A 24013-nucleotide genomic window follows, 5' to 3' on the forward strand; every position below is an offset into this window, starting at 1 on the left:
CGTGGGATAGTCTCGTGATATTAGACAATCAGAGATCTTTGCCTACCGAAGTCTTGGGATTTCTAAATGCACAGTAGCTGCTTGAACAGCAGCGAGAATGGCCGCTAACAAACCTACGGGATTGGGATTGGTTCTGTCTTTATGAGCGAAGCATTCAGAGACCTGGTAGTTTAAGAATAGGACACTATTCTCAGACAAGACAGCTTTGTAAAAAGGCAGCAGTGGTTGTGGTGTGTTTCCAGTAATTAGACACTACTAAAACTCTACTACGACAAAAAGGAGAATCAAACACTAGCTAATGTCACAGCCTTATTTGTTGCCATTTTGATGCAGGATATTTGAAAAGCATTTAATATGACTGGTTCAGTATGGTGTAAAATATACATTTGTAAATATCAGTTGCTGTCAGTGATATGTTATCAGGGAAGGTAAATTCTGCACGATGAGAAGAGAGAGGAAGGGTTAGCATGTGCGCGTGGATCTGTTCATGTCTCTTGTATGAGTGGCAGAAGTGGGTCAGTGTGCTTCTGTCTCTTAAATTTTGGATCAAGTTTTCATATGAAATTTAATAATTAATTAAAGCTTGAACTGTGTCCAAACAGCAATACCCATTTACCCAGCCTCATGGTTGCTTCATGTTTCTTGCACAGCACTTCGGAGGCATCACCCTTGGTCCCATAGCAACTCTGTTATCAGGGTGAAGTCAATTTTTTAAGTGTATTCAAATGTGAATCCCTTTCAAAACAAGAATGGACTGGCTTATGCCTGTTTCTTTTAATCATGCATTGTCTTTTGAGCGTGTCTACTGTAATTCATGTTATCTATTGTCTGTTTGGTTATATTTTCATTCCATTTAGTTCACCTCCTTTTTATATTTCTGAATAACTAAGTAATGAACAATAAATGTTTGATTTTCCAAGTTAAAAACATACACATACATACTGTACCTGGAAAAACATATTTATTATAAACCCGATTAAATCTCAACTTATTAGATTTTCACAAAATTAAGGCTTCACAGTGATAGAAGACTAGTTAACAGTGAGGACAGAGTCCTTCATTTGTATTTTGGCCATACTGACTTCTTAGTGTGTTTGATTTATAAATGGTGAATAGGCTTTTGTGATTATTTTAATTGCCATACAATAAAATGCATATTTACTTAAATCAGAAATAATAATAATACAATCAGTGTATAAATCTGCTGTTGTAGCTGAAAGATGTGGCAATACTAAAACAATAGTCTGCTGACAACCACTGGTTTGCTGTTTGGCTTTTTGCAAAATCCCAAATGATTTTTCAGAGGTGCTCCTCCCTGTCCTAATTTAATGAAGCACATTTCATGTCAGATGTATTTTACCAGCAGCCTGCTTTTCAGTCAGGCTGCAGACAGGGAGACTCTGTCAAAATATGTCAGTGTGACAGGATGTCAATACCACTGAGCCATGATGGACCAGACTAAAGCTCATTTCTGTGCACAGCATACGCTGTTTGACATGCATTCAGTTATGCTGACTGGATGCTTTTCATTCTTTTATGCTCAGTGACGTTCTTTTGTATTTAGTCTAAGTGTGCTGTGAACAGCGTGATATGTGCGCTCACTGATGGCAGTGGTTATGTCTGTGGCAGTTGTCTCACCTATTCTCTACTTGGGTGTTTGTTTTGCAGTCAGCACCTCTATTTCCAATCAGGGTGCAAATTTAAACAGTGAGAGGAGCTGAAGCAGAATAGAAACAGTGTTCAGCAGAGTTCATGTCAGAGTTGCTTTCAGTCTTAAGGCTATTAAATTCATGGTCTTGTGAACACACTGTAATTAATAAAGGAACAGACTGAAACTATTCAATGCAGTAAAGAAAATGTTTTTCAGGAACTCATGGGCAGAACAAGGAGAAGTTATATTAAAAGCATTTATTTATTCAGACATATTTGTTAAAACCATAGACTGTAAAAAAAATTATGGATGTAGCCATCACGACCTCACCCATTGGTTTGTGGACTCGGGTTTTGAAGCCTTGAGTTTGCATTTTGACTGTCGCCATCTTGGATTTTTGGAGCCAGAAGTGACCATATTTGGACGAGAGGGTGGAGCTGACCCTAGCGCTAGCTGCTAGCTTGGTTAGTGATAATGCTAATGCTCATTTTCGCTAGCAAAACTCAGGCTACAAACCATTAAAACAAAATGTACTTACTGGGAAAAACTGGACATGCAACTCCTCTTTTAGTACAACCAAACGCTGAGCAAGACTTTTTTTAGCTGACCAAAATGCTACAATTAACTTTCATGAACTGAAAACTGAAATAGCAGCGGCTACGCCTATGCTCTGTGAATATGAGGTTACACTATGGTTACCTTACCTAACTAACGTTGTCACTGTGGTAGCAACTTGCCTGTGACGGCACTCACCTGTCACTCAAAGCAGCCACACCCTTAATTATGCATAACTTTAAGCATTAAAAATGTTTAAACGGGTGAGTTATATAAAAATTCACCCCTTGCACAGTTGTCTTGAAAGGGGAAATTAGCTGTAGAGACCAAAACTGTTTTTTGTACCAGGCTGTAAACATGTTTATTTCTGCTTTAAAGTTGGGCATTTTAACATGGGAGTCTATGGGAATTGACTCGCTTTTGGAGCCAGCCTCAAGTGGCCATTGGAGGTACTACAGTTTTTAGCACTTTGTGTTGGCCTCATTTTACAGTCCTGGAAGTTACTGCTTGGTTATAATGCAGATTTTGACCTCACAGGATCTTCATCAGGGCGCAAATAGTGAAAAAAGGGCAAAATAAGAAGCGCATGTCTGTGAGAGACCAGGAATATGCATCAGCTTGATTTGTCTGGTTGAGGCTTCTCAGATATTTATTTTTACTTTTTTGGCCCGTCTTTTCAAAATCAGTCCCTTTCCCCAGTGTTACTGATTCCACAAAATGGGGATGATGGACAGTTAAGGGAATTTAAATGTAACAATTTTAATACTGGCTGCACTGGCAGTGCACCAGAATGCCAAGAAACCAGGGCAAAATGTCTGTTTTTGACTTTGCAGCACCCAGCCATGGATTTTCAGTGACCTTTAAAAGAACAGAAGGCAGACTGTTGCACAACATCAAAGCAACCACACTCTAAAGCTTCAGCAAGCTGTGTGACTGCAACAGAGTAGTCAGAAAGTATTAAAATATGTTTTGACCTTCTGTAGATGAGGTGATAATAGGCTGGATGAGAGGTGTTAGGAGTGAAACATGAGATAAATCTGTACCTTCATTTTACTTACTGTGACATATGACAATGTATGTCAGTGGCAGGTGATATGAACCCACCTCCTAGACTGTATTCAGGCTGCTACTTTTAAGCTTGTCATTTGATAGATATTTAGCTGGAGTTGTGATCCAGATTTTGTTCATATAGTAATCTTTTGCACCATTACCTATTGCTTTAAAGTAATTTAAAAAAAAGTTAACATTTAAGATTCAACTGAAGGATTAATGCCCAGTACACAAAAACAAGAAGCTGCCATGGCAGGTTAAACTACTACATCATCAGTAACACTCATTATCTTGTCAGACGTCTAATTTGTTTCTCTGGTGTACAACTGCAGTAAAACATTAGAATTAGTCTGGACTGGACACACTTGTTCCTCTGCCTGCCTCCTGCAGCCTCCGTGTGTTGCAGTGTGTACTGCCTCTTGAACAATCAATAGGGAGCCAACATCATTCCAGCGTCATCTCCATGGAAACGAGCTCTAGTCGCTGTAATGATTGGGCCCCGACTCAAAGCCTGCCTTTTTGTGATAGGACGATGGAAGCAGTGCTCCCTACCCCCTCCTCTCAGCGACACTCACCGTCTTACACACACACACATTTTTCCCTTTCGTCCTCTTTCTTCACCTTTATGGCGCTGTAACCAAGATGGGATTAAGCAGCCTGTCGTGTCTTATTGCATCTGGATGAATGCAATAAGACACAGCAGCATCAATGAAGACGGACTCAAGAGCTCAAGAGTCAAAATGCAACATACATCTCAGCCCTACTGAGAGAACGGGGACTGGAGTGGAGACCTGTTAGTTAGATCGCTCTCTCGTTTTTTTTTTTTCCTCCGTTGCACGTCTTCTTGTTTGCTATTTCATTGTGGGCCTACATGCAGTGTTTCAGCGTTACGTAGGATAAAAGGTGGACTGGTCTGTCTTTTCTCTTTCCTGGACAAGTACCCGTGACAAACCCCCCTCAGACGACAGAGCGGTAAGGCATGAAGAAACAGCCTATATCAGTATAGTGAGCAGGACTCTCTAAATACTAATCACAGTCTGCTCCAGAATGCTAACAGAACGATGACATTCATTAAATCACCGTCAGAAGCCAAGGCCGAAAATATGTAATATCCCTTTGGAGCTGATTGTCCTCATTTTGGGAAACGTCACGGCGCCGAGAGAGAGAAGGCACTTTACAACTGGTTTATCTGTAACTGGTTTTGTCTCGGAACAGCTGTAACAGATTTTATGCAAGGAACGAAGCCTCCAATAGTGCTGTTTTTGTCAGCTTAAGCTTTACTGGGACTTATAAATTTATGAGGCTTGTTATTGGGTCACTAACAACCATGGCGGTTAAAGCCCTTTGCTTGATTGACACTTCAACTTACCCATGAAAAACACTCCTGCTTATGAACTGTTGACAAGGGGACTACAGTGACATCTTTATCATTCTGAAGTCAACCTGCCGCAGCTGATTTGATCTGTTTAATTCTCCTCCGACAAATGAAAAGCCTGTGATGGCATGGTCTTCGCTGGGCACCTCATTTGGTCATATTGATCCCGTCTGCACTGTTTGACTTTGACAGAGAGTGATGTATGACCTGTGCACTCGGCCTGAGCAGCCGGAGTCTGCATCAGCACACACAGAGATGGAGAGCCGTGAGGAGGCTGAAGCTCCAGGACAAACACAGCTGGAGTTGAAGAGGTCGGAAGAGCAGGGTGATAAGCAACATGGGCTCTTGGACAAGGCAGGCCTAACCACGGCTAATATCACTTCAACATCATTGTTAGGAAAGCGGCACCACTCACTGTATGCGAACCTCAATGGTTTTGAAGCGGAAGGCATATGTAAGGTAAGTGTGGAACATTTTTTGTGTCTTCCTGTGCCATTCTCGATGGTTAAAAAGGCATGGAGAAGTTTGGGGCATTGAGACATGCTACAGACATCTTGTACTCATGTATACAGTATATATTGTCTGGTTCTTAATAATCTATCATAAAGAGCAGAGGAATCTAAAAATACCTGAAAGTGACAGGACTATCCAGAGTTAGTTAGCCACTGTTACAGTTTTAAGCAGACAGATGGATTATCATCTGCACTGGGTTACAGTGATTGTACTTTACCAACGCTGAACTTGTGATTGCAGCACATTTTCTTGACACTTTATCTGGGACAGTGCTGTAGTAGAAGCAGTTGGTTGGAATTATGCTGACCTATAATAACCTTGTCCTTAATTTCACACCTCTGCGTATCCTGTTAGGAAACAGAGGATCCAATTAATGGTAGCCAACAGAAAATCAATAGGGAACCCATGAGATTTTCATGTGACTGATGGATGCTTGTACAACAATGACATCATTGTCATCATTGTAAGGAACAGTCAGAATAACTTGCTTAAATTACTCCACTCAGCTAACAAAAGACATCTTCTAAATGTCCTTATAACAAAAATAATCGAAAACATCTGGAATAATTGATCATGAGTGGTTTAACTGGTCTAAACACAGATAATAGATACTGTATAAAGGATGCTGTGCAAAAGGTGTAAGGAACATGAAGACGTCTGGACAGTGAGGTTTAACCCGTTGCTAGGCAACGCCCTTTTGCAGACGGCTCGTGCTAGGTTGTAGAGAACAGCGGACAGCCTAATATAAAGTTAGACGGTTAAACGATTTCTAACACATGAAGTTTCAGTTGATTTCCTCAGTTCTTGTGCGTCCATGACCACAAGTGAGTACTAAATTTGTGTATTGTGAAGATGTTTAGTTACTGTTGGTGATTTATGCTGTAATGTCGTAAGTTTACCAGCTGTTTATGTAGCAATTTATCAGTGAGTTTATATCGAGTGATAATTTATCTGTCTCGTATATGTAGCTTATCAAGCAGCATTCCTGTTGTATATTATAGCATTTAGTAACCATTTTGCAGGGTTTATTTCCTGTAATTCTAGAAAGTTAGTCCCACTTGTGAGGTTTATCTTAAATGTAGAGATAGTATAGCCTAAGTAGCGTAACATTGATGTCTTTGTTTCCCTCTCATTTAGAACCACACTCCCAAGGAATAGAAACAGTGCCTATCCATCTGTGTATCTGCATTTAGTTCACAATAAAACTTTCAAAGGATGTTCCTGCCTCACATGTCCTGACTAGACACCCCATATCACTGACTGTGTTTCCTAACCACTAAGCTTCAATACAGATGCAGATAGTGACTCGGGCCACCGTAGACCATCAAAAGCAACACATGAAGGCAGCTGAATCAACCTGAGCCATGTTGAGCTGAACTTTTTGAGTAAAAAACATTCAGTTTTTCTACCACGTCTTTCCATGTTGTTTTTATAGTTGATTGTTAAATTTGGAGTCAGCATCACTTGAAGCTAATTTGAATCATACAGTAGATTGCTTGAAATGCCAGGGGCCAATTGTTGTCTGTTTTTTTTTTTTTGACCATATTTTTGTTTGTCCTATAACATATAATAATACAGCATGTATTTATCACAAAGTCTTCCGTAATACAATAGTATGTATCAGTATGACAGAATTTTGTCATTTTGTCATTTAAGCATGGTGGTGATCTTTATTGCAACACTGCCTGCTGGCTCCCCCACCCCCGCCACTTCATTACCCAGTCACCACAATCACGGTTAAGTAAAATCCCTAATGAACTGTCAAAACACAACCTAGGAGAAGCTCTGTGGCCACAGACGCTGAGAGGCAGCATTATTAAATGAGGCATTAGAAATAATTATTTGGCCATTTCAGACCAGTGGGGGTCAGCAGTTGTGTTTTTCAGCAGGGGGCTGTCAGTCTTAGATTATTGTTTATAATTACGCCATTATTTGCAGTGAGGGTACTATGATCGTTCTTTTGTTTCCTTATCACCAGTTCCACCCATAATTGATGACTCTGTGTGTGTGTGTGTGTGTGGCAGGATGATTTTTTATAGGAACATAATGATTATCTATAATCCTCTAGAGCAAGAGTAAAACACTCATGCAAGAAGGTGAGCAGGTATTGTACAGCAGAAGGAAAGAGGCTGAGAATATAGCTGGAAAACTATATCATGTTCAGCAAACCCTCACATGACTTGACTGGGTTATAAGTATATATAGAATAGTATATAGAAAGACGGCTGGTTTTATAGTGTAGGAGATGCTAATCATCTTCTAGATCACCATGATTCAGTGTGGCTTGGCCCAAAGAGCAGAAAGGTTTTCACTTTTTTGTGCCTTCATTGTATTCCACATAAAGCTGTCAGAGGGGTATTTTAGTTCTGTTGACTGACTAAAAGCTTTTGTTAAAATATGTAATATACATTAATTATTCATTTAAAGCACTGCGGGGATATTTAGACACAAGTTAGGATGAGATAGGACTGAAGAGCTTGAGGACGACAAGCATGCTCCTTCATAAAAATGTGTTAAATGTAAGATCTGAAATATGAAATCAGTTAAGGATTTGAATGGAGTTTCTTTTCATCTTGAAATTTTTAAATACCATCTGAAAGTTCCACACACAAGTTGAAAAAAGTATTGATTAGTCTTCATTCAGTATACTTTATTCTGCTGTGGCTGAAAGGATAGGTTGAACTCTGTCATAGGACAAAATCTTCCAAGCGAGCCAGGATGAAAATAATGTTTGTGTACATATTTCTCATAGCTGCCTGGTATCAGTGTTACACTGTTATTTAGAACCATTACGGAAAACCTATATCAGTCTGTAGGTACAAATTACAAAAAGCAGTTGTCATTGTCAGTCTTTCTACTTCAAGAAACATGATTGCTCTGAAGGCTAATGAGCTTGTTGACTGTGTGGTCCTCTGTGATCCACACTCTTCAACACCTGTCTGGATACCATATGGCTGCCTCTCTGATTGTTGGGTTTACACACCATGAGTTCCAAATGGAGCTACAAAGTAATAGTATACTAAACCCTGCTTCTCCTAAATCACTCCACTGAAGACAGTAATTTTTTTTGGATTCACCCTGTATTTAGCTGTGATCGCTCCCTGTGGTTATGAAGCTATGGCCAGGCTACCACAGCCACAGATTCTTTGAAAGTTTTCTTTTGTTCAGTGTTGTACAGTATAAAGACCTTTGCTCCACGTTTAGACAAAGGTATAGTCTTAATTTACAACACAACAGCGGTACTGTAATGGTCCCACATATTTATTTACTTTATCCGCAGGGGCTTGGAATCTTGGCACCTTAACCTCACACAGTTTTATTCCGGTGGCTGCCAGATCTGTCAATGAAAACAGTTATTTTGGAGTCATCAGCAAAGTCTGGTTAAGCGGTTTGACTTTGGAGAGTGCAAGGATGTGCAAGCATGTTTCAGCCTTGACATCATGCTGAAGTAACTCATTTATTATATAAGAAGTGCTGATGTTCACACAAGGAATACCTTTACCTCCGGTAATCCAGTTAGCAGGGGCATTTCCAAACGTAAGAGTACTTGTCACTCTTCCTGTCAGCAGTGGTTCTGTAGTCTGTAAATAAAAGCTTTGCTACCTTGTTAATATGTCACTTCCCCTGCTTTGGTGGAATTACTGATGCTCAGCAAAAATTCCAGAGAGCTATTTTATACTACTCAAAGCAGCTACATAACAAGTACAGTGGGTGGGTTTCCTCACGCAAACCAAATATGTGGAGGTCAAGTGAACTGAAGACCAGGTGTGAATGTGTTAAACTGTCTATTAGCTCCTCATTAGAGAGGTGACATTATGTGTGACGCACTGATGCCAGCCTTGCAGGTCACCACTGACCCAGTTTGTACCTGTGGGAGAACAGAAAGTGGAGCACTATGTCTCTCTAGAAGACCTGATAGTCAGATTTTACCATCACTTTGCCCATAATATTCTGAAATTAATCACAAATCTCAAAGAGGGCATATTCATGCCATTGCGGTAGAGTCTTTTAATTGTGAGTCATTATTGTTCTGCTCCTTGATGATGAGCATAGCATCTGCTGTGTTAGACATTTACAAGGGTGACTCTGGCTCTGTTCACTATTTCTTTTTCAGCATATTCTTTGAACATTTCATTTCACATTCCAGATAAAGATTTTTTGCAAGATGTTTTCCTGTTGCAGATTCTACATGGCTCCTTTTAGCCACAATGTTCTGCCTTGTTTTATTGGCCGTCTATGTTATGACTTTGAATAATTGATAGAGGAGTGTGAGGGTAATCTCTGGAGTATTGGTCTCTCACCATATCCCAGCCCAAACATCACTGTCTGGCTACAAGGAGGTACAGACTCTCTCTATGGAACAGGGGTCAGACAGTGTGTGTCTGCTGTCACATTCACTTGCTGTCACTTCCACACCATATACTGTATTGTATGTGGGATGTATAGGATATACCCTGTAGATCTGATCTTTTGGCATTTATTCCACAGTGTAAAAGACTGAAATCTGACAAAGGCTTGGAAGGTCTTATAAAGCACTATTGAAAATGAAAATGTAACGCTATGATTTTTGCAGTATTAGAAATGTCACTCACATGGCAGAAGCAAGGAAATACATATATCATAGTCATTCTTATGAACAACTCAAATTCAGCCTCTGCAATTCCTCTCCAGTCTCTTCTCATCTTTACCCATCACATTTGCTCGTTAACCTTTAACCACCAAATGGGAAATGTGAAAGTGCCCATTGATTGTTTTCCATTTTCCTTTCATTGCCACACCTCCCTGCTAATACTCTCATAAAATTAAATTATGACACCTAATTTAGAGAAACAATTGTGCCATTGTGAGAACAATGGCATAGATTTTTGTGACCATTTCTAAATTTAACTTTCCCATCCTGTGTATATAACTGCATATAATCTCATCACAAATGCACGGTAGATGTTTCAACATCTAGCGTGTATAAAGAGCCGCAGGTCTGTGTGTCTGTTTGACCGAGGGCGGGGCTGAGCTACACATACGCAGAGCAGAGAGGCCACAGCAGACAGGATGAAGCTCTGCATTCATATAAAATCTGGCAATGTGACACCTTCCTGCAGGGTTGTGCGGAGGTGTGGGCGTGTTTATTTGTGCTTTAGAACCCAATTGCCATGAAACAATCCAAAAATAACGTTTTACTTATCTGATTCACAGCTTTGTTCACGCCAGCACCGCTCGCTCTCTTCATTCACTCTCTAACTCTCTTGACTACCACTGCTCTCTCTCGCTCGCTCTCGCTCTTGCTCTCTCTCTCTCTCTTTCTCTCTTGCTCTGGTTGAGCCTGGGAGGAGGGGCCAACTTTGCATGCTGTGTGTTTACAAACACCAACCGACAAATCCTGCATAGTATACCTTGAACGCACCTGCAGGGTTTGCCTTCTTAGAGACTTATGCTCAGACTTTTGATCGTACAGAGGGTGTCTGGCTATTCCTCCTCACGTTCATATTCACTGGCCTGCATCCAGACTTCTATGTATTTGCTGTTCTCCAAGAGCTCTCTGTTGGTGACATTTGGCCGCTGGCAAGATTAAACCCATGATTACCTGTTTTCCCTCTCACAATGGGCAATACTTTTTGCCTGGAGGAGGAAAGGGAGACTCATTTCGTTGAACCACTGAATGTCAAGAAAGGTCACTTGGGCCTTTTATTACTGAAGTGCCTCTACCAGAGGTACATTTATTGAGTGTGACTAGTAAAGGTTTTTTTTGTTGAACGCTGTAATACTGCTTAGACATTTGAGTAGTGCTACAGTGTTGTCAGACTTATTGACTATCTTGACCCTCCGCTGTCCTTTCCTAGACTGTGTGTGTGTGTGTGTGTGTGTGTGTGTGTGTCTGTGTCTGTGTGTGTTTTGTTAATGGTTCTGTCTGGAAACTAACCTCCAGGCTCGCTCCACCCCATGTTCTTCTGAATATGTTGAATAAATCTGCCTCATGGCGAAGCCTACTTCTAGATCATGATATCAACATGATCTGTACAGAGAAATTCATCTATTTACATTAGTATACCTCTTAAATAACAACAATTTAGCATTTTGGCACAGGGCTGATGATACAAGGACGGGAATTCCCAATTTGTCTCCACACTGGAAACATCCGGGGGAAATTTTTCAGCTCTTTATCAGTGAGCTCTGGGTGATGAGATGTTGGCCGGGGAAAACCGCAGTGATGACAGTGACAGAGTAGGAGGAGTGATTTTTGGCAACATCGAGAGTGACGACAAGGTCCTTGTGGGCTGGTTGGACGCATTTCTTCAATTAATTTTAGGTGCTTTCATTTCTGGTTGAGTGCATTGGAGCTTTTGGAGGTCAGCCCAATCTGTAGAATGAAAATGGCCAAATGTCTTGCCCATATTTGTCATTTACTCACTTTGATTTCATCAAAGCTCCAGTTAACAAAGGCTGTCACATGTACCTTTTTAATCCACCACACAGATGCCACCAAAATATCTAAATGTTATGTGATTCCATTGTAGTTTTGCTTAAATATTGCCTATTTTCCCTATTATGGTGACTGATGTGGTTTTAAATATTCAGTAAAGCCATTTGTAAGTGTGTCTATTGTGGTAGACCACATATTAAGTTGTTGCTGGTGTGATAGCGGGGGGTTGAGGGGCTTGTTTGCATATGCAATTTTCCATGACAGGATTAAGGGTTATATTCTTCTGAAGCTCTCAGGGTTCAGCCTGTGTAGAGTAGGGGGTGAAACAAATCATCTCCACCACATTCTGTCTCGCTTCTATCCATTTTCTGCTGACACTGCACTAAATGGTATAATTTGGCGACCCCTTCCCTCAGTCCATCTTTTGACTTTTAAAAGGCCAGATGTTCTCTGCATGTCTAACACCTTATTAAGGCCTTCGAGGCTCGGGAGATCATGACATTTTTATTTTTTCTGTGGACTATGAGATGAGGCAGTCATGCTAGTGTGGATTTTACTAACTGTGTTGGTAGGTCAGCATGATAATGGCTTTGTAAGAAAGAAGCTTGAGACAGCTTCAAGCTGTAATAGAGACCACCTCTGAAGGCTGATGGGGTATGCTGTCATAATTAATGTTAACTTGAATACAATTACCAATCATTACAGATGCTAAAACATAGCTGCCATATCTTCCATGCTGATTTCTTCACTTGTATCAAGTGTAAAATCACTACTGGCGTGACAGATGAATTAGCCGGTTGCTTCATGAGATACATAATGACATCTGATTGCATGACCTCAGAGTCTAATGGTTGGAAATTCCTGGATGTAAATTGGATCGTTCACACCACGTATGAGCTGAAACGTATGTACATCTTATATTCTTAACATATGGAAGGGAAAAGGCACTAACAAGCATTTCCAGACAGTGCATTTTATTTTTGCACAACCTCACCCAGAGGATGTTCATATGAGGCGTGGTAGAGGTAGATTGCTGGACGCCTGAGGGGAGTAAAGGGGTGTCTTGTGTTGGCTCTTTGTTCTCTAACGCCCTAATCTGTCACCGTCAGGTACCCCTGGGGAGATGAGTCGTGATAAATACAGGAGGGGATTTGAGAGGACACTTAAGAGGGCTTCTTCATGACTTATATATGAGTGTAGGGAGAAAGCTGCTGTTAATAAAATACCTCGGGCCACAAACTGCTTTTTCATGTGCTTTGCGGTTCTTTCCTTGTGTAGTTTTCAAGAGATATTTTTCTGCTATGTTTGAGATCATTGTAGATAGCTGCCTCCCTGTTTTTCAACCATAAGAAAGTTTTGCAATGACACAGATCTCAAATCATCTTAAGCATTGCCATAGCCTACTTTTTTGACCCATGAATTAGGTGGATATTGCTGCTTTGCCCATAGTAATTATTATAAAACACAAGCTTGGAAAGGGTGTTTGCAAATATTATTGTAAAAATAATATGTAGTAGAGCACTGACAAGCAGTGTTGTGTGTGTGTGTGTAGGTTGTAATAGAGTAGAGCCAACACAACTACAGGTGTAGGAGATCAAAAACATTAATTATTTTACTTTTTCCATGTCTTTTGAGGATTTTTGACGGCAGAGCAGTTCAAGAAACCTCATAAGAAAACCACTGATGATGTAGGAGACAGATAAAGAGAGTCATTGACTTAGCTATAAATTGTAACACCTCACTGATATTGTGAAGTCCATGAGTCTCAACTTCAGTGGAAGAGCGGCTATTCCCAGTCTTTAAATAGTTTGTCTGATTCTTACCTCTGCTGGTAATTAATACCTTCAATCTGCAGTCACAACATACCATCCATATGTCTTCCTGTAGGCGCCGATCTACTGTGCATGTGTGGAACGTGGACTCCAGAAAGTAGTATAAACAGAACTACTACACGTCCATGGTGTCTGCAGTTGTCCAAGTGTGCGTCCTCTTGGGAGTATATTCAGGCCTTAAATTTGCGTTGAGCAGTCATTTCTCTGACCATGTGGTGTTGGAGGGATGTTTGTATGGAAGGGGACCTTTCCCCTTCCATTATTGCCAAGAGCAGACAAGGCCTGAATTAATTAATGCACATTTTCAGATTCAGCAGACTGCGTCCTTCATTCCAATCCTCCGAGCGACTCTGTTAAATGAAGCTCAGCAGCAAGGTCTTACAGATCGTGCACCTTGCTTTTATAAAATTGTAGCTGTAGTTTTCTGAAAACCCAGAGTAAAAAAATATTGGGATGATCATGACCTGACTCCAGAAGCTCTCACATTAATTTTATTTGACAAACTTCAGAACTCTTTTTAGAAATACAGTCTTATGCATCTCTGAAAGAGGCTGCCTCCAGTATTAGTAGCACTGAGACACAGTTGCTACCGTGTATTATCCTTTTTTCCATCCAGACCTAGCCAACAATAAGCTTTATGCTATTTCTGTGGAAATGGTAGAAGAGCAGTGGCAACCAACTGAACCAGTGTAAATAAAGGTTTTCATATTTTTCAAGCCCCAATCCACAACTGGTATAATTACTGGTGAATTGACGAGTTGCTTTAGTAGCAGACCCTGTGATTGCAGTAATACAAACTGTGGACTTTGGCTGAAATGATACACCAATTGCAGCTTTGAGCTTTAATAATGCTGCTTCAGTCGTCATGTCCAACAAAGAGTTAACAATGGCAAACGTGTGTTTGTGTGCATGTGTGCCGTGTGTGCATGTCTGTGTCTTTGTCTCGCAGTCTCCTTAGAGGCTTATAGTGGGGGATTTCTAGCTGTCAGCTAAAAATGCTGATGTTGGTGTTTCTGTGAAACCAGACTGTAGACATTTCCATACGCCGTACAAAAGCTAGCTGAGGATCCCAGACAAAAGGATAATCTGGTAGTGTGACCTTATGAATATTTAAGAATAAGCCCCAGTACAATTAATTATCTTTTCTAATCGTTGTTGATTTACTTTTATACTCAACATTTCCTGCATATGTATTTTTTCTGCTTCATCTCTGCCCAAAATATACTAATTAATACTGCAAACATATATGCCTAACATTGCTGTTTTTTTTTTTTCTTTTCTTTTTTTACATTTTTGTCAACAGTGAGAAGCCCCTCAAATGATCTTCCAACATCTTTCCTACTGTGATACACGAAATAACGTAAAACGCAGTCGAGATAGCCAGCATAAGTCAGGAAAAAATATGGGAATGAAGGGAATCACTTAAATTACACAAAACACAGAGAAGTTTCCTTTACTCTTAGTGGTAGCACATTGAATCCATGAGAACAGATTTAGAAGATTAGGCGTAATGTAGCAGCTTCTACGTGGGCTCTGTTCTGTGTGTTCTGGCTCTGTCATATTGTATGTTTTGACAGCATTAATGGAGTAATTTAAACACATTCTTTTTTGCAGTTAATGACTTGTTTATTTGATTCTGAACTTTCCTTTTAACCACACATACTGATATTACACATATGAGCAGCTGTCTAAGCTCCAAATAAGACTTATACAAAGAGTGTCAGTTTAATATGATGCTTTCAATAGACTGTGTTCTGCCTATTATTTTTCTTGTGTCTGTGTTGCTTCTCTACTTTAGAGCTTGCAATAAAACGCCCAAGAAAGGGATGAATTTCAGAAAGCCCCTAGCCTCTTTGATTTAGACCCTTAGAGGCATATAAAACAAGCAACTGACCCAGATAATCAAGAGTCAATATCGCCTGCCCTCTTTACGAAGCTCAGTCTTGTCAGTGTCAGCTTGTTATTAGCAATATAAGTAATAAGCATGTGGATAATTAGTAGCAAATCACTTGTGAGGTTTCCCTTTAAAGGTGCAGTGTGTAGAATTTAGTGGCATCTAGCAGAACGGACTTGGCACAAATATAATATTCATAAGTATGTTTTAATTAGTGTATAATCACCTAAACTAATAATCGTCAGGTCAGTAACATGTGATACTAGAATTTTAGCTAGACCCAGTTCACATCTGGCATTAACATGAGTCTCCATATGTGTCTCGAGTGACCCTTGTGATCGGATCTCACTTCTTCGCTCTATATACAAATAAACACGTACATCATTTCCGTTTGCAAAAACCAAATGTGTTGTTGTTTTTAACCGGCAGGAGGCAGCAATGCACTTCCTGTGTCTGCCAGAAATTTAAAAATATTGCCGTAGAATCCATTTTACCTGTTATTGTGGCCTCTTCTTGATGTTTCACACTGTACTATGACATTGTTGGCGTGCGAATGAGTATGTACTTTAGCTTACACAGAGGACATCAGTTGAGTAGGCGGTCCCAATGTGGCCCAGGACACATTTACATACACACTGCTAAAATAATGTGGCCATATGCAGCCCAGACCATCTCCAAAGTCGGTCTGACTGATCAGATCTCAATGTGTCCTCAATGCATCTTGGGTGCATTCACACCTGTACTTAGAGCTGTTCCACTTGTGATCAGATCACCCGAGACGCATTTTAATGCCAGGTGTGAACAGGGCCTGAGTGTAGTCACTTTCAAAAGTGGAATCTGCAACATTGTTGGCATCAGTTATCTGGATTGAGTAGTGGTTTCTGTAGTGTCACTCGTCAGTCATTTTTTCTGTGACTCCTGCCATTTCTGAATTTAAATGCGTCAGTGTGTTTGTGTGAAAGGGTTTTCTGTCTGTATAGCTGTTTAATACATCTGAAAGTTTGACTTTCTTTGTAATAATCTTAAAAGCCCAAAGAGATTCCTCTTCAAAGCACTAGAAAAACTGATAAAAAGCTGATTTGGATGCCATAGAAGTTTTTCTCAGCAGAAAATATCTCACACACCAGCAATCAGTAAAGGCGTTAAACTCTCACCCACTCTGCTTTTATCAGCTGTGTTGCACTAAAGATCACACAGCAAAATCAGCCTATCAGGGCTATGATAGGAATGGGAAATTTTGGCTGTAACTGCGTGGTTCATTTTCTGTTCTGCTTAATCATGTCTTAAAAGTGAGGATGAACAAATCTCCATTTAGACAAATGAAACTTGGCATTTGAGATAAATTCTAACATAAGTTATGATTACAAACCAAAAAAATCCCAGTTTCACAGTCAAATAGAATAATTAGTTTTTGCTTATCAGTAGCTATTGTAATTTGAAAACACAATGATACATTTTTTGTTTAAAAAGTTGACATCTATGGTACATCATGGTGTTTTCTAGACCCTGCAGGCTGTTGACAGTATCACTATGGTGACTGTCAATGTGTTTTATAATCAAGACTCCCTTCAGTTATCTGCTTGTATCCATACTTATTGTAAACAGATTCAAACAGAGCATAGGGAGATGGCTCCGTTAGGCCAGTCTGCCCTGCCCAAGGCTCAGACTCTACTGACAGACGTTTGTGTAGAGACCCCTGCCCTCCTGCTACTGAGTTACATCTGCCTCGCTTACTGAGCCAGGCCCATGTAAAAACAGCACTGCTGTGAGAGAGGAGAGCTGGCTGAATGCTAATACTCTGGCCTTGAGTGGACCTTGCCACCTGCAGCCCTTTTCTGAGGCAGCAAGAGCAGTGTGTTTTTAGTTTGTAAGAAGCCAGCATTACCTCATGCCTACAGAAAACCCTCTGTTGTATTTCAGTATGATTCCCTGGGAACAATCACGAGACATGGACGGGCTCCAAGATCATTAGAATCAGAATGGAGGCAGGCGGAGGCTGAGTTCACTTTGGCTGGCCTTCCTCTGAGGTGATTGATTGGGCTTCACTATCGTCGTCCTGAGAGGAAGACTGGGATATAGGGACCAGCTGACTCCTCTAACTGATGGCAAAATAACTCTCAAGGACACAAAGCCTCGCCTGAGAGCTGAGGCTAACTCTCTTAGAACCGTTAAAGAATCTGCACTGTGTAGAGCTGTTTTTTCGTTTTTCCAGTAAGATCTCCTCAGCTTCAATCTGAAAAAAGTAATTTAGGCCGCAACAGTCTCTGCCTTGTGTGCCACTTTCAGTGACATTTGGTGATGTTATAAAGTGTAAGTTGTGTCCTTTGCTATTGGCTTGATGTAACATTTTTATCATGGCATCCTGTGGTGTATCACTCACTAACATTGCTATGGCCAAAATGTGCTATCCCCACCCTCAAAAGCATTATGAAGTCTTTACTTCAAGTTTTTAGTATATTTCTGCCACTCATGTGACATAGGACTTGCTGTAGTTTGAAGGTTTATTTCAGTGCTACATTTCTATTCTTACGTTTACCTAAAAGAGTACAGAATATCTCCATACTCACGTACAGACACATTATGGTCGATTGCTTTTACTGTCCTCAAGAGAAAAACATGCTTTATTCCGATACAAGAAACCCACTTTTATCTTCAGATTCTGTGCCAGTTGTTCCACATCTGAGAGTGCTGCTGCTTAGATTGCTGCTGCTTCATGTTAAAAATTTCCACTGACCTTCAAACATTCCAGTTTAGTATATGCAATTTTAAGAATTTACCAAATATTTCTACTTAGAGTATCTGAAAATCTGTAATATTAAAGTAACTTATGTATCTCTAACAATACAGTTCAAGAGATAAATCAAACCAAGAAAACTGAATAAGCAGCGTCCCTGAAAAATTCATGTATCGTCAACAAAGCAAATAGTCCGGTCATGAAATGCTGGTCATAGCTTTTTATAATAAGCTGTGCGCAGTTGTGTGAAGTTTCTCTATGTGTCTTAAAACATCATCTAAAGTGAATGAGGAGATTCTCATACGCTGCATCATAAGGTTAGGGTGTTTGTCTGTAAGCATGTTCACCCTCTGATAAACCGGTGACCTAACCACAGTGATTTCCTGTTTTTAACCTCAAATCCTGTCTGTGAGCCTGCTCAGGAAAAGAGTGACCAGTGAATGAATGGTTGGAGAGTAGCAACTTTTTCAGTTTGTAAAAATAAAAGTACCGAAAAGGCAGGACCCATAAAAAAGAAGTTGACATTTTACTTCAGGCAGCTGTCTTACTTGTTCTAACAATTTATTTTTACTTTATAATCTTTATATGAAATGATCTAATAGTTTCAGTTTTCTCGGTGCTGTCATGCACCAGAATAATGAGATGAAATGTTGTCTTACAGTGTTTTAGCTGGTGCCAAGATGTGCCCGAAGAGGACATTCAAGTTTAAGGAGAATGTACTTGCAGACTCAATGCCTGTATTGATTATAAATGTCAGCCATGAAGCATCTTTTCTTGCCTACAGTGACAAGTAACGATCACATCTTTGCTTCGACTGCAATGTTTTCACAACTAATTTAGACTGTATTGGGAATTCACTGAAACATGCTCTTATTTTGGGAAGCTGCAGTGGGACTGGCCATCACTAAGTGATGTAGCATTTATAGCTGCATGAGTTCTGTTGTGTCCCTCGACTCGACGTTCTGCCAGTTTGATATGAAGGTTTGGGCAGATTAATATATATTATATGTAATATTAATAAATACATTTATTTTTCTATGCTACTTCTTCAATAGTTTTCATTTTTTGATCATTTTCCTCATGAGACAATGTGTTAAGTTTTCAGCTAGTCAAAATATTGTGTCTACTAGTTTATATGGTCTTACCCTGAAAACATATGGTCTTTTTAGTTTGTTTCCCACTAGCTGCATATTCAGAGAGGATGTCAGATATTACTATAGCAATAATATTGGAGGATGAACACATAGGAGCCTCAGCTGCTGGGTTAGTAAACAGCTGGTCATTAGTGTTGACTTAATAACAGGTACTGTATAGTAGCATTAAAAACCCTCCAGGGAGCCATCAGATCGCCCATCATCCGCAGTTTCCAAGACAACATAAGAATCACAGGCGCTAACATAATCTCACAAGATGACGGTCACGTGATTTTTATACCACACCATGTCATCACGATGTTTGATATAACGTTAGTCTTTGTGCTGCTACAAAAGTATCATTGTGGCAGAAGGTTATTTCAGGTTAGTAATGAGATCCCTGGAGTATTATGGAGCCATAATGGGACACATTTGAAAAGGTTAGTGCTGGTGTTTCACATGTGGAACCATCTGTGTGCTTTTGTCATGCTGAGTTATGTAGCCTACCACAGTTAAGTCTTGCACTTGGAGAGACACGTTCCTTACTCATTTATTCATCTGTCTGTGTGTGTGTGTGCTGCAGTAGCTGGCGGTAGGAACATGCAGGCTGTTTCACAATTGAGTCAGAGTCAAGCTGACCACAGATAACACCAGGCAGTGTTACCTTTCTCAACAGTTAATTGCTTTCTCATTATGCATAAGCAGCCAAAGTCAGTCTAGATTATTGTTTTGTTGAATGTGTTTTATACTGAGGACAAACCCTCCCCTTACATCCAGCTTATCTGTTCACCCCGTCTGCCCATCTGCTCTCACTGCAGCACTACATTCATGTGTGCCAGGTCTACTGTCAGTTCTTGCCCCTGAGCCCCAGGCCTCATTTAGAGCATCCCTGACACAGAGTCAGGGTGGCATCGTTTCCATGCAAACCATGGACCAATATGAGGTCTCCACCACTTCCAGGCTTCCTCCACATGAATGATAAACACTCGTGACAGTCTTGATCACCACATTGACTATCTGTCACATTGACTATCTGCCACATCCACCGCTGCTTTGTCCAGCTGTCCTTTCACTAGGAGCTGACAAAATAACAAGCTCATTTGTCTAACACTATAAAACTTTATTATGTGTATTTGTTTCAGTACATGGTTGCAATCTTGGAATATGCAGCGTGTTTCAAAGGATCTTTGATATCCTTTTCTGATTCTTTCTCCATAAAAAACAACCGACCTCACAGTCCATCACCATAAGGTGCAGGTTGCACACACAGCAGACCCGAAGCCTGGGACAAATCATCAATTTCACTAATTTGGCTACCCTATTAACATGCTAATGTTTGGCCATTTGGTCATTATTAGAACATCAGAGGAGTAGAAGTGAAGTAAGCTGAAGGTTCATCTGTTCTCACAGTAACAAACCGAAGCACACAGCTACAGAACTAAAGTGGCTTTGGGACAATCCACTGAATATTCTTGAGGGGGACAGCTAAAGCTCAGACTTGAAACCCACTGAAAATCTATGAGGTGACCTGGAGATCACAGTTAATTGGTGTTCCTGTCCAATTTGACAGCTTGAGAGGATCTACGAGAAAGAATTGGTGAAACTGCCTAAAGGCACACCTGAGAGAAATCTCAGCTGTAATTGCTGTCTTTGGTGGTTCTATGTGGGTTTGGCACTATGTGTGTAAATGATATAAACATTAGCTAATTAGTTTTAAGAGTATGTCACCATGAAGTGCAAGATGTAGAAAAAACCTCATTGTAAATTAAATCTATAAAGGAACAAAATGAGAAATTGAAAAACATTCTTACTTCATTGTATGGGATCTACTTCAGTCATTTTTTCCCTGCCCTCTCACTCTCTGTCTCTCCTCCCCCTCTCTCTGTAGTGCAATGTGAGTGCAGAGCTCATCTTCCTCTTATGCTGAGTTACTGTGGTATAATAAGTGTTCAGCGCCAGTCGCAGGCTCACTGAGTTAGTCTAATGAAAAGCCCATTCAGTGGGCTGTCATCTGTCAGCCACCATTAGATAGTGCTATGTAAACATTGGCTGACAGCAGAGGAAGGCTTTTATGTTACTCAGAGATGGCACATGATTTTAGAAACACTAGAGAATTCATTTCATTAGTATTGATAAGCACTCGCTCCCTGTTTCACAAAAAAAAAAACCCCAAAAACAGATACACTGATACTCTTGTGTGCCAGTAGTTGGTAAACCCTGCATCTGATTTTGTTTTTCAGAACGGTACTGACTACGGGTTCCTGGTACGTCAGAACTCTGAACTCTTGCGAGCTCTTGATGAGCTGGAGAAGACTTGCACCACACTGAGGGAGGAAAATGGCCTGCTGGTAAGACTAAAAATAAAAGTTTGTAGTCTTGACTGCACCTGGCCTACTTTCTAGTAGGACACAGAAACTGAGCAAAACATCTACCGTACATGTGCACTGTTTTAGTTTAGTCCTGTAAATTGCTCTGTTTTTTTGTTCTCTGTCATTTATTCAGTTCATAAATAGGTAATTATTTTGTCAGTGTGCCAGCTTTGCCCCATCTATCTTCTGAATTTCCACCGGTGGCGCAGGCAGATGATATGAAACAAGCCTAATAAGCCTCACTGAATAAATGTTTTCGTGACTCTCGGTTGGCATCGCTGTGTTAATATGTGCTACAGGCGTTGTCTGATGATGATATTTGTTTCCCCCGTGTGTTTAGCGGAAGAGCAGTGCCCCAGAGACAGAGGAGAAGGTCAGGCGACTGAGGAGAAAGAACACAGAGCTGGCTGTTCTTGCTAAGAGGCTGGAGGAGAGGGCTCGAAAACTGCAGGAGGCCAACCTCAAAGTGGTATACCGCACAAATAAAATACCTCTAATATGTTCTCATTTAACTGCATTGCCTCGCCGCTTTGCCCTCTCTGTGACCCAAACACTGGCAGTGACTCATTATCGAACACCACCATCCAAATCACCACATCACCATGATGTCCGGTAATGAGATGGATGGAATAGTTCAGCATGTGATGAATAGGAGCCTTGTTGAAAGGTACCAGCACCCTATTGAAAAATTTAACGCATCACTGAAGTGACTACAAGAACAAGTTTTAGAAGATTTTTTACTTATTTTGTTTGACTTGGACGTCCCTTGATATCTCTTTTATAAAACATTTTTATGTAAATCAAACTAGGAATTGAACACAACGGTCAAGAAAACCACAACCTTGCCAGTTTAAAACTTTTACATTCCTCATGAAACATTTCTTGAATGCAGTATTTTAGAACTGATACGTTAGCAAAGATGGACATTGTCTTTTACAGTAGTAGTTGTTTTAGAACATGGGGTTGCTAGTTAGACACCATCTGTACCTCTGCATAGACATACATATCAACATCTATTTTCAGATCAAGGGATGAAAAATTAAATCAGTGTCGAAAATTTGTACATAAACGTGATAATTCACTGGTTGAATCCCTCTGTGTATGCGGCAGCGTGTCTGAAAAGACAAGCAGTTACATAAAATGTGCTTTTTACTATGCAACAGCATAAAAGTATACAGTTGCTTCAGCAAAATTTATGTCCGTATTCCCTGACTACTTTTTTAATATTAATAGTATTTGCTTATGCAGTATTTTTTGGCATCTTTTTGTTGACAGAATAAATTATTTCCCAGAAGATCCAACTGTCATCACTTTTGATGAAGACACAACACTTAAAAAGTATCTTGCCTCAACACACAAATTGCACGTGAAATGATCATTAAATAGGTTGATAAATGTCTAGTCTCTTAACAAATGGTGTGAACATCATGATGAAATCTAATACAATACAATTGTATTGTATTGTTATAGTATTCTAACTAAAAGCTGTGTGTTGCACAGTATCTCGCAGTAGTATTTGAAACATGCTTTTGACGAAACAGATCTCAAGTGGGAAAGAGCCCCCAGCCAAAGTCTCTTCCTGAAGAGCTGCAGTAATCTAGAAAACAATTAAAGGACCACCTACAGTATCTCTGTCCTGACTCCTACCGTCCCTGGCTGCTGTGTATTCTGTGTGCACCTGTTTACCACAGTGAAAGAGAGACCTCTCCCCTCCCCCCTCACCTCCCGCTGCTCTCTGAAGGGCAGAGCAATGTAGTTCAGGTAAAATGACATTTACAAAAACTGAAAAGAAGTTTAACAGCTCTGCAGCATTTCTTGAACTATTGTGTATGGACTTCTAACATAATGTTCTTCACTACATAGCACTGCTGGTAGCCAAAGTGAGAGCCATAAACCCCCCACAAAACACAGTAATATCCTGTCCTATCTTCCTGGGGTGTGTTTATACAGTAATGCTGCCCCCTGTCTGATATTGATGATTGATCTTCCACTTAAACTAATAGAGTATGTGCAGTAGATCATTGCGGAACAGCTCTGCGTTCCCTGTACCACCTGCTACCATGTAAAAGTTTGCAAATTTTCAGATAAATTCATGTCCATTACAGACTTCCTCTATAAAATCCTCTGGTGATTAATGCACCACTGATATGTTGTATATCTCCATCTTGTTCCTGCCCAGGTGAATGCCCCGTCACTGATGAGGCCGGGGTCAGTAGAACAGTACAAGAGAGCATTTGCCCGTCAACGAGCTCGTGACCTTGCTCAGCACGCCGATGCACTTCTGTCCAAGGACAAGGAGATTGCTGCCTTGCAGCAGGAGTGCAGAGAGCTGGAGGCACGGCTGGGCACCACTAAGGTATTTATAAAACAATTCCTCAGCAACTTCACTCAGCCCAGATTGAACTGTGGTTATTAATTTGGACTTTTTTTTAAACAGATCACTTCACTCTTCCAAGTTTTTGTCCTAGTGTTCCAGCTAACCCTACTCA

General features: G+C 40.4%; 1 protein-coding gene across 6 annotated transcripts in view; it reads left to right on the top strand.

The window, feature by feature from the left end:
- The window catches only part of LOC137195271 (RIMS-binding protein 2), a 62273-nt gene that overhangs the window by 3143 nt on the left and 35117 nt on the right, over window positions 1-24013 (top strand). For all 6 annotated transcript variants that reach the window (XM_067607491.1, XM_067607496.1, XM_067607493.1 and 3 more), the window contains exons 3-5: window positions 21396-21503; window positions 21865-21993; window positions 23704-23880. In XM_067607491.1, the coding sequence (XP_067463592.1) occupies window positions 21396-21503; window positions 21865-21993; window positions 23704-23880 (414 nt within the window). The remainder of the gene's footprint in view (window positions 1-21395; window positions 21504-21864; window positions 21994-23703; window positions 23881-24013) is intronic.

This window comes from Thunnus thynnus, chromosome 13, assembly GCF_963924715.1.
Source record: "Thunnus thynnus chromosome 13, fThuThy2.1, whole genome shotgun sequence".
Lineage (NCBI taxonomy): Eukaryota > Metazoa > Chordata > Actinopteri > Scombriformes > Scombridae > Thunnus > Thunnus thynnus.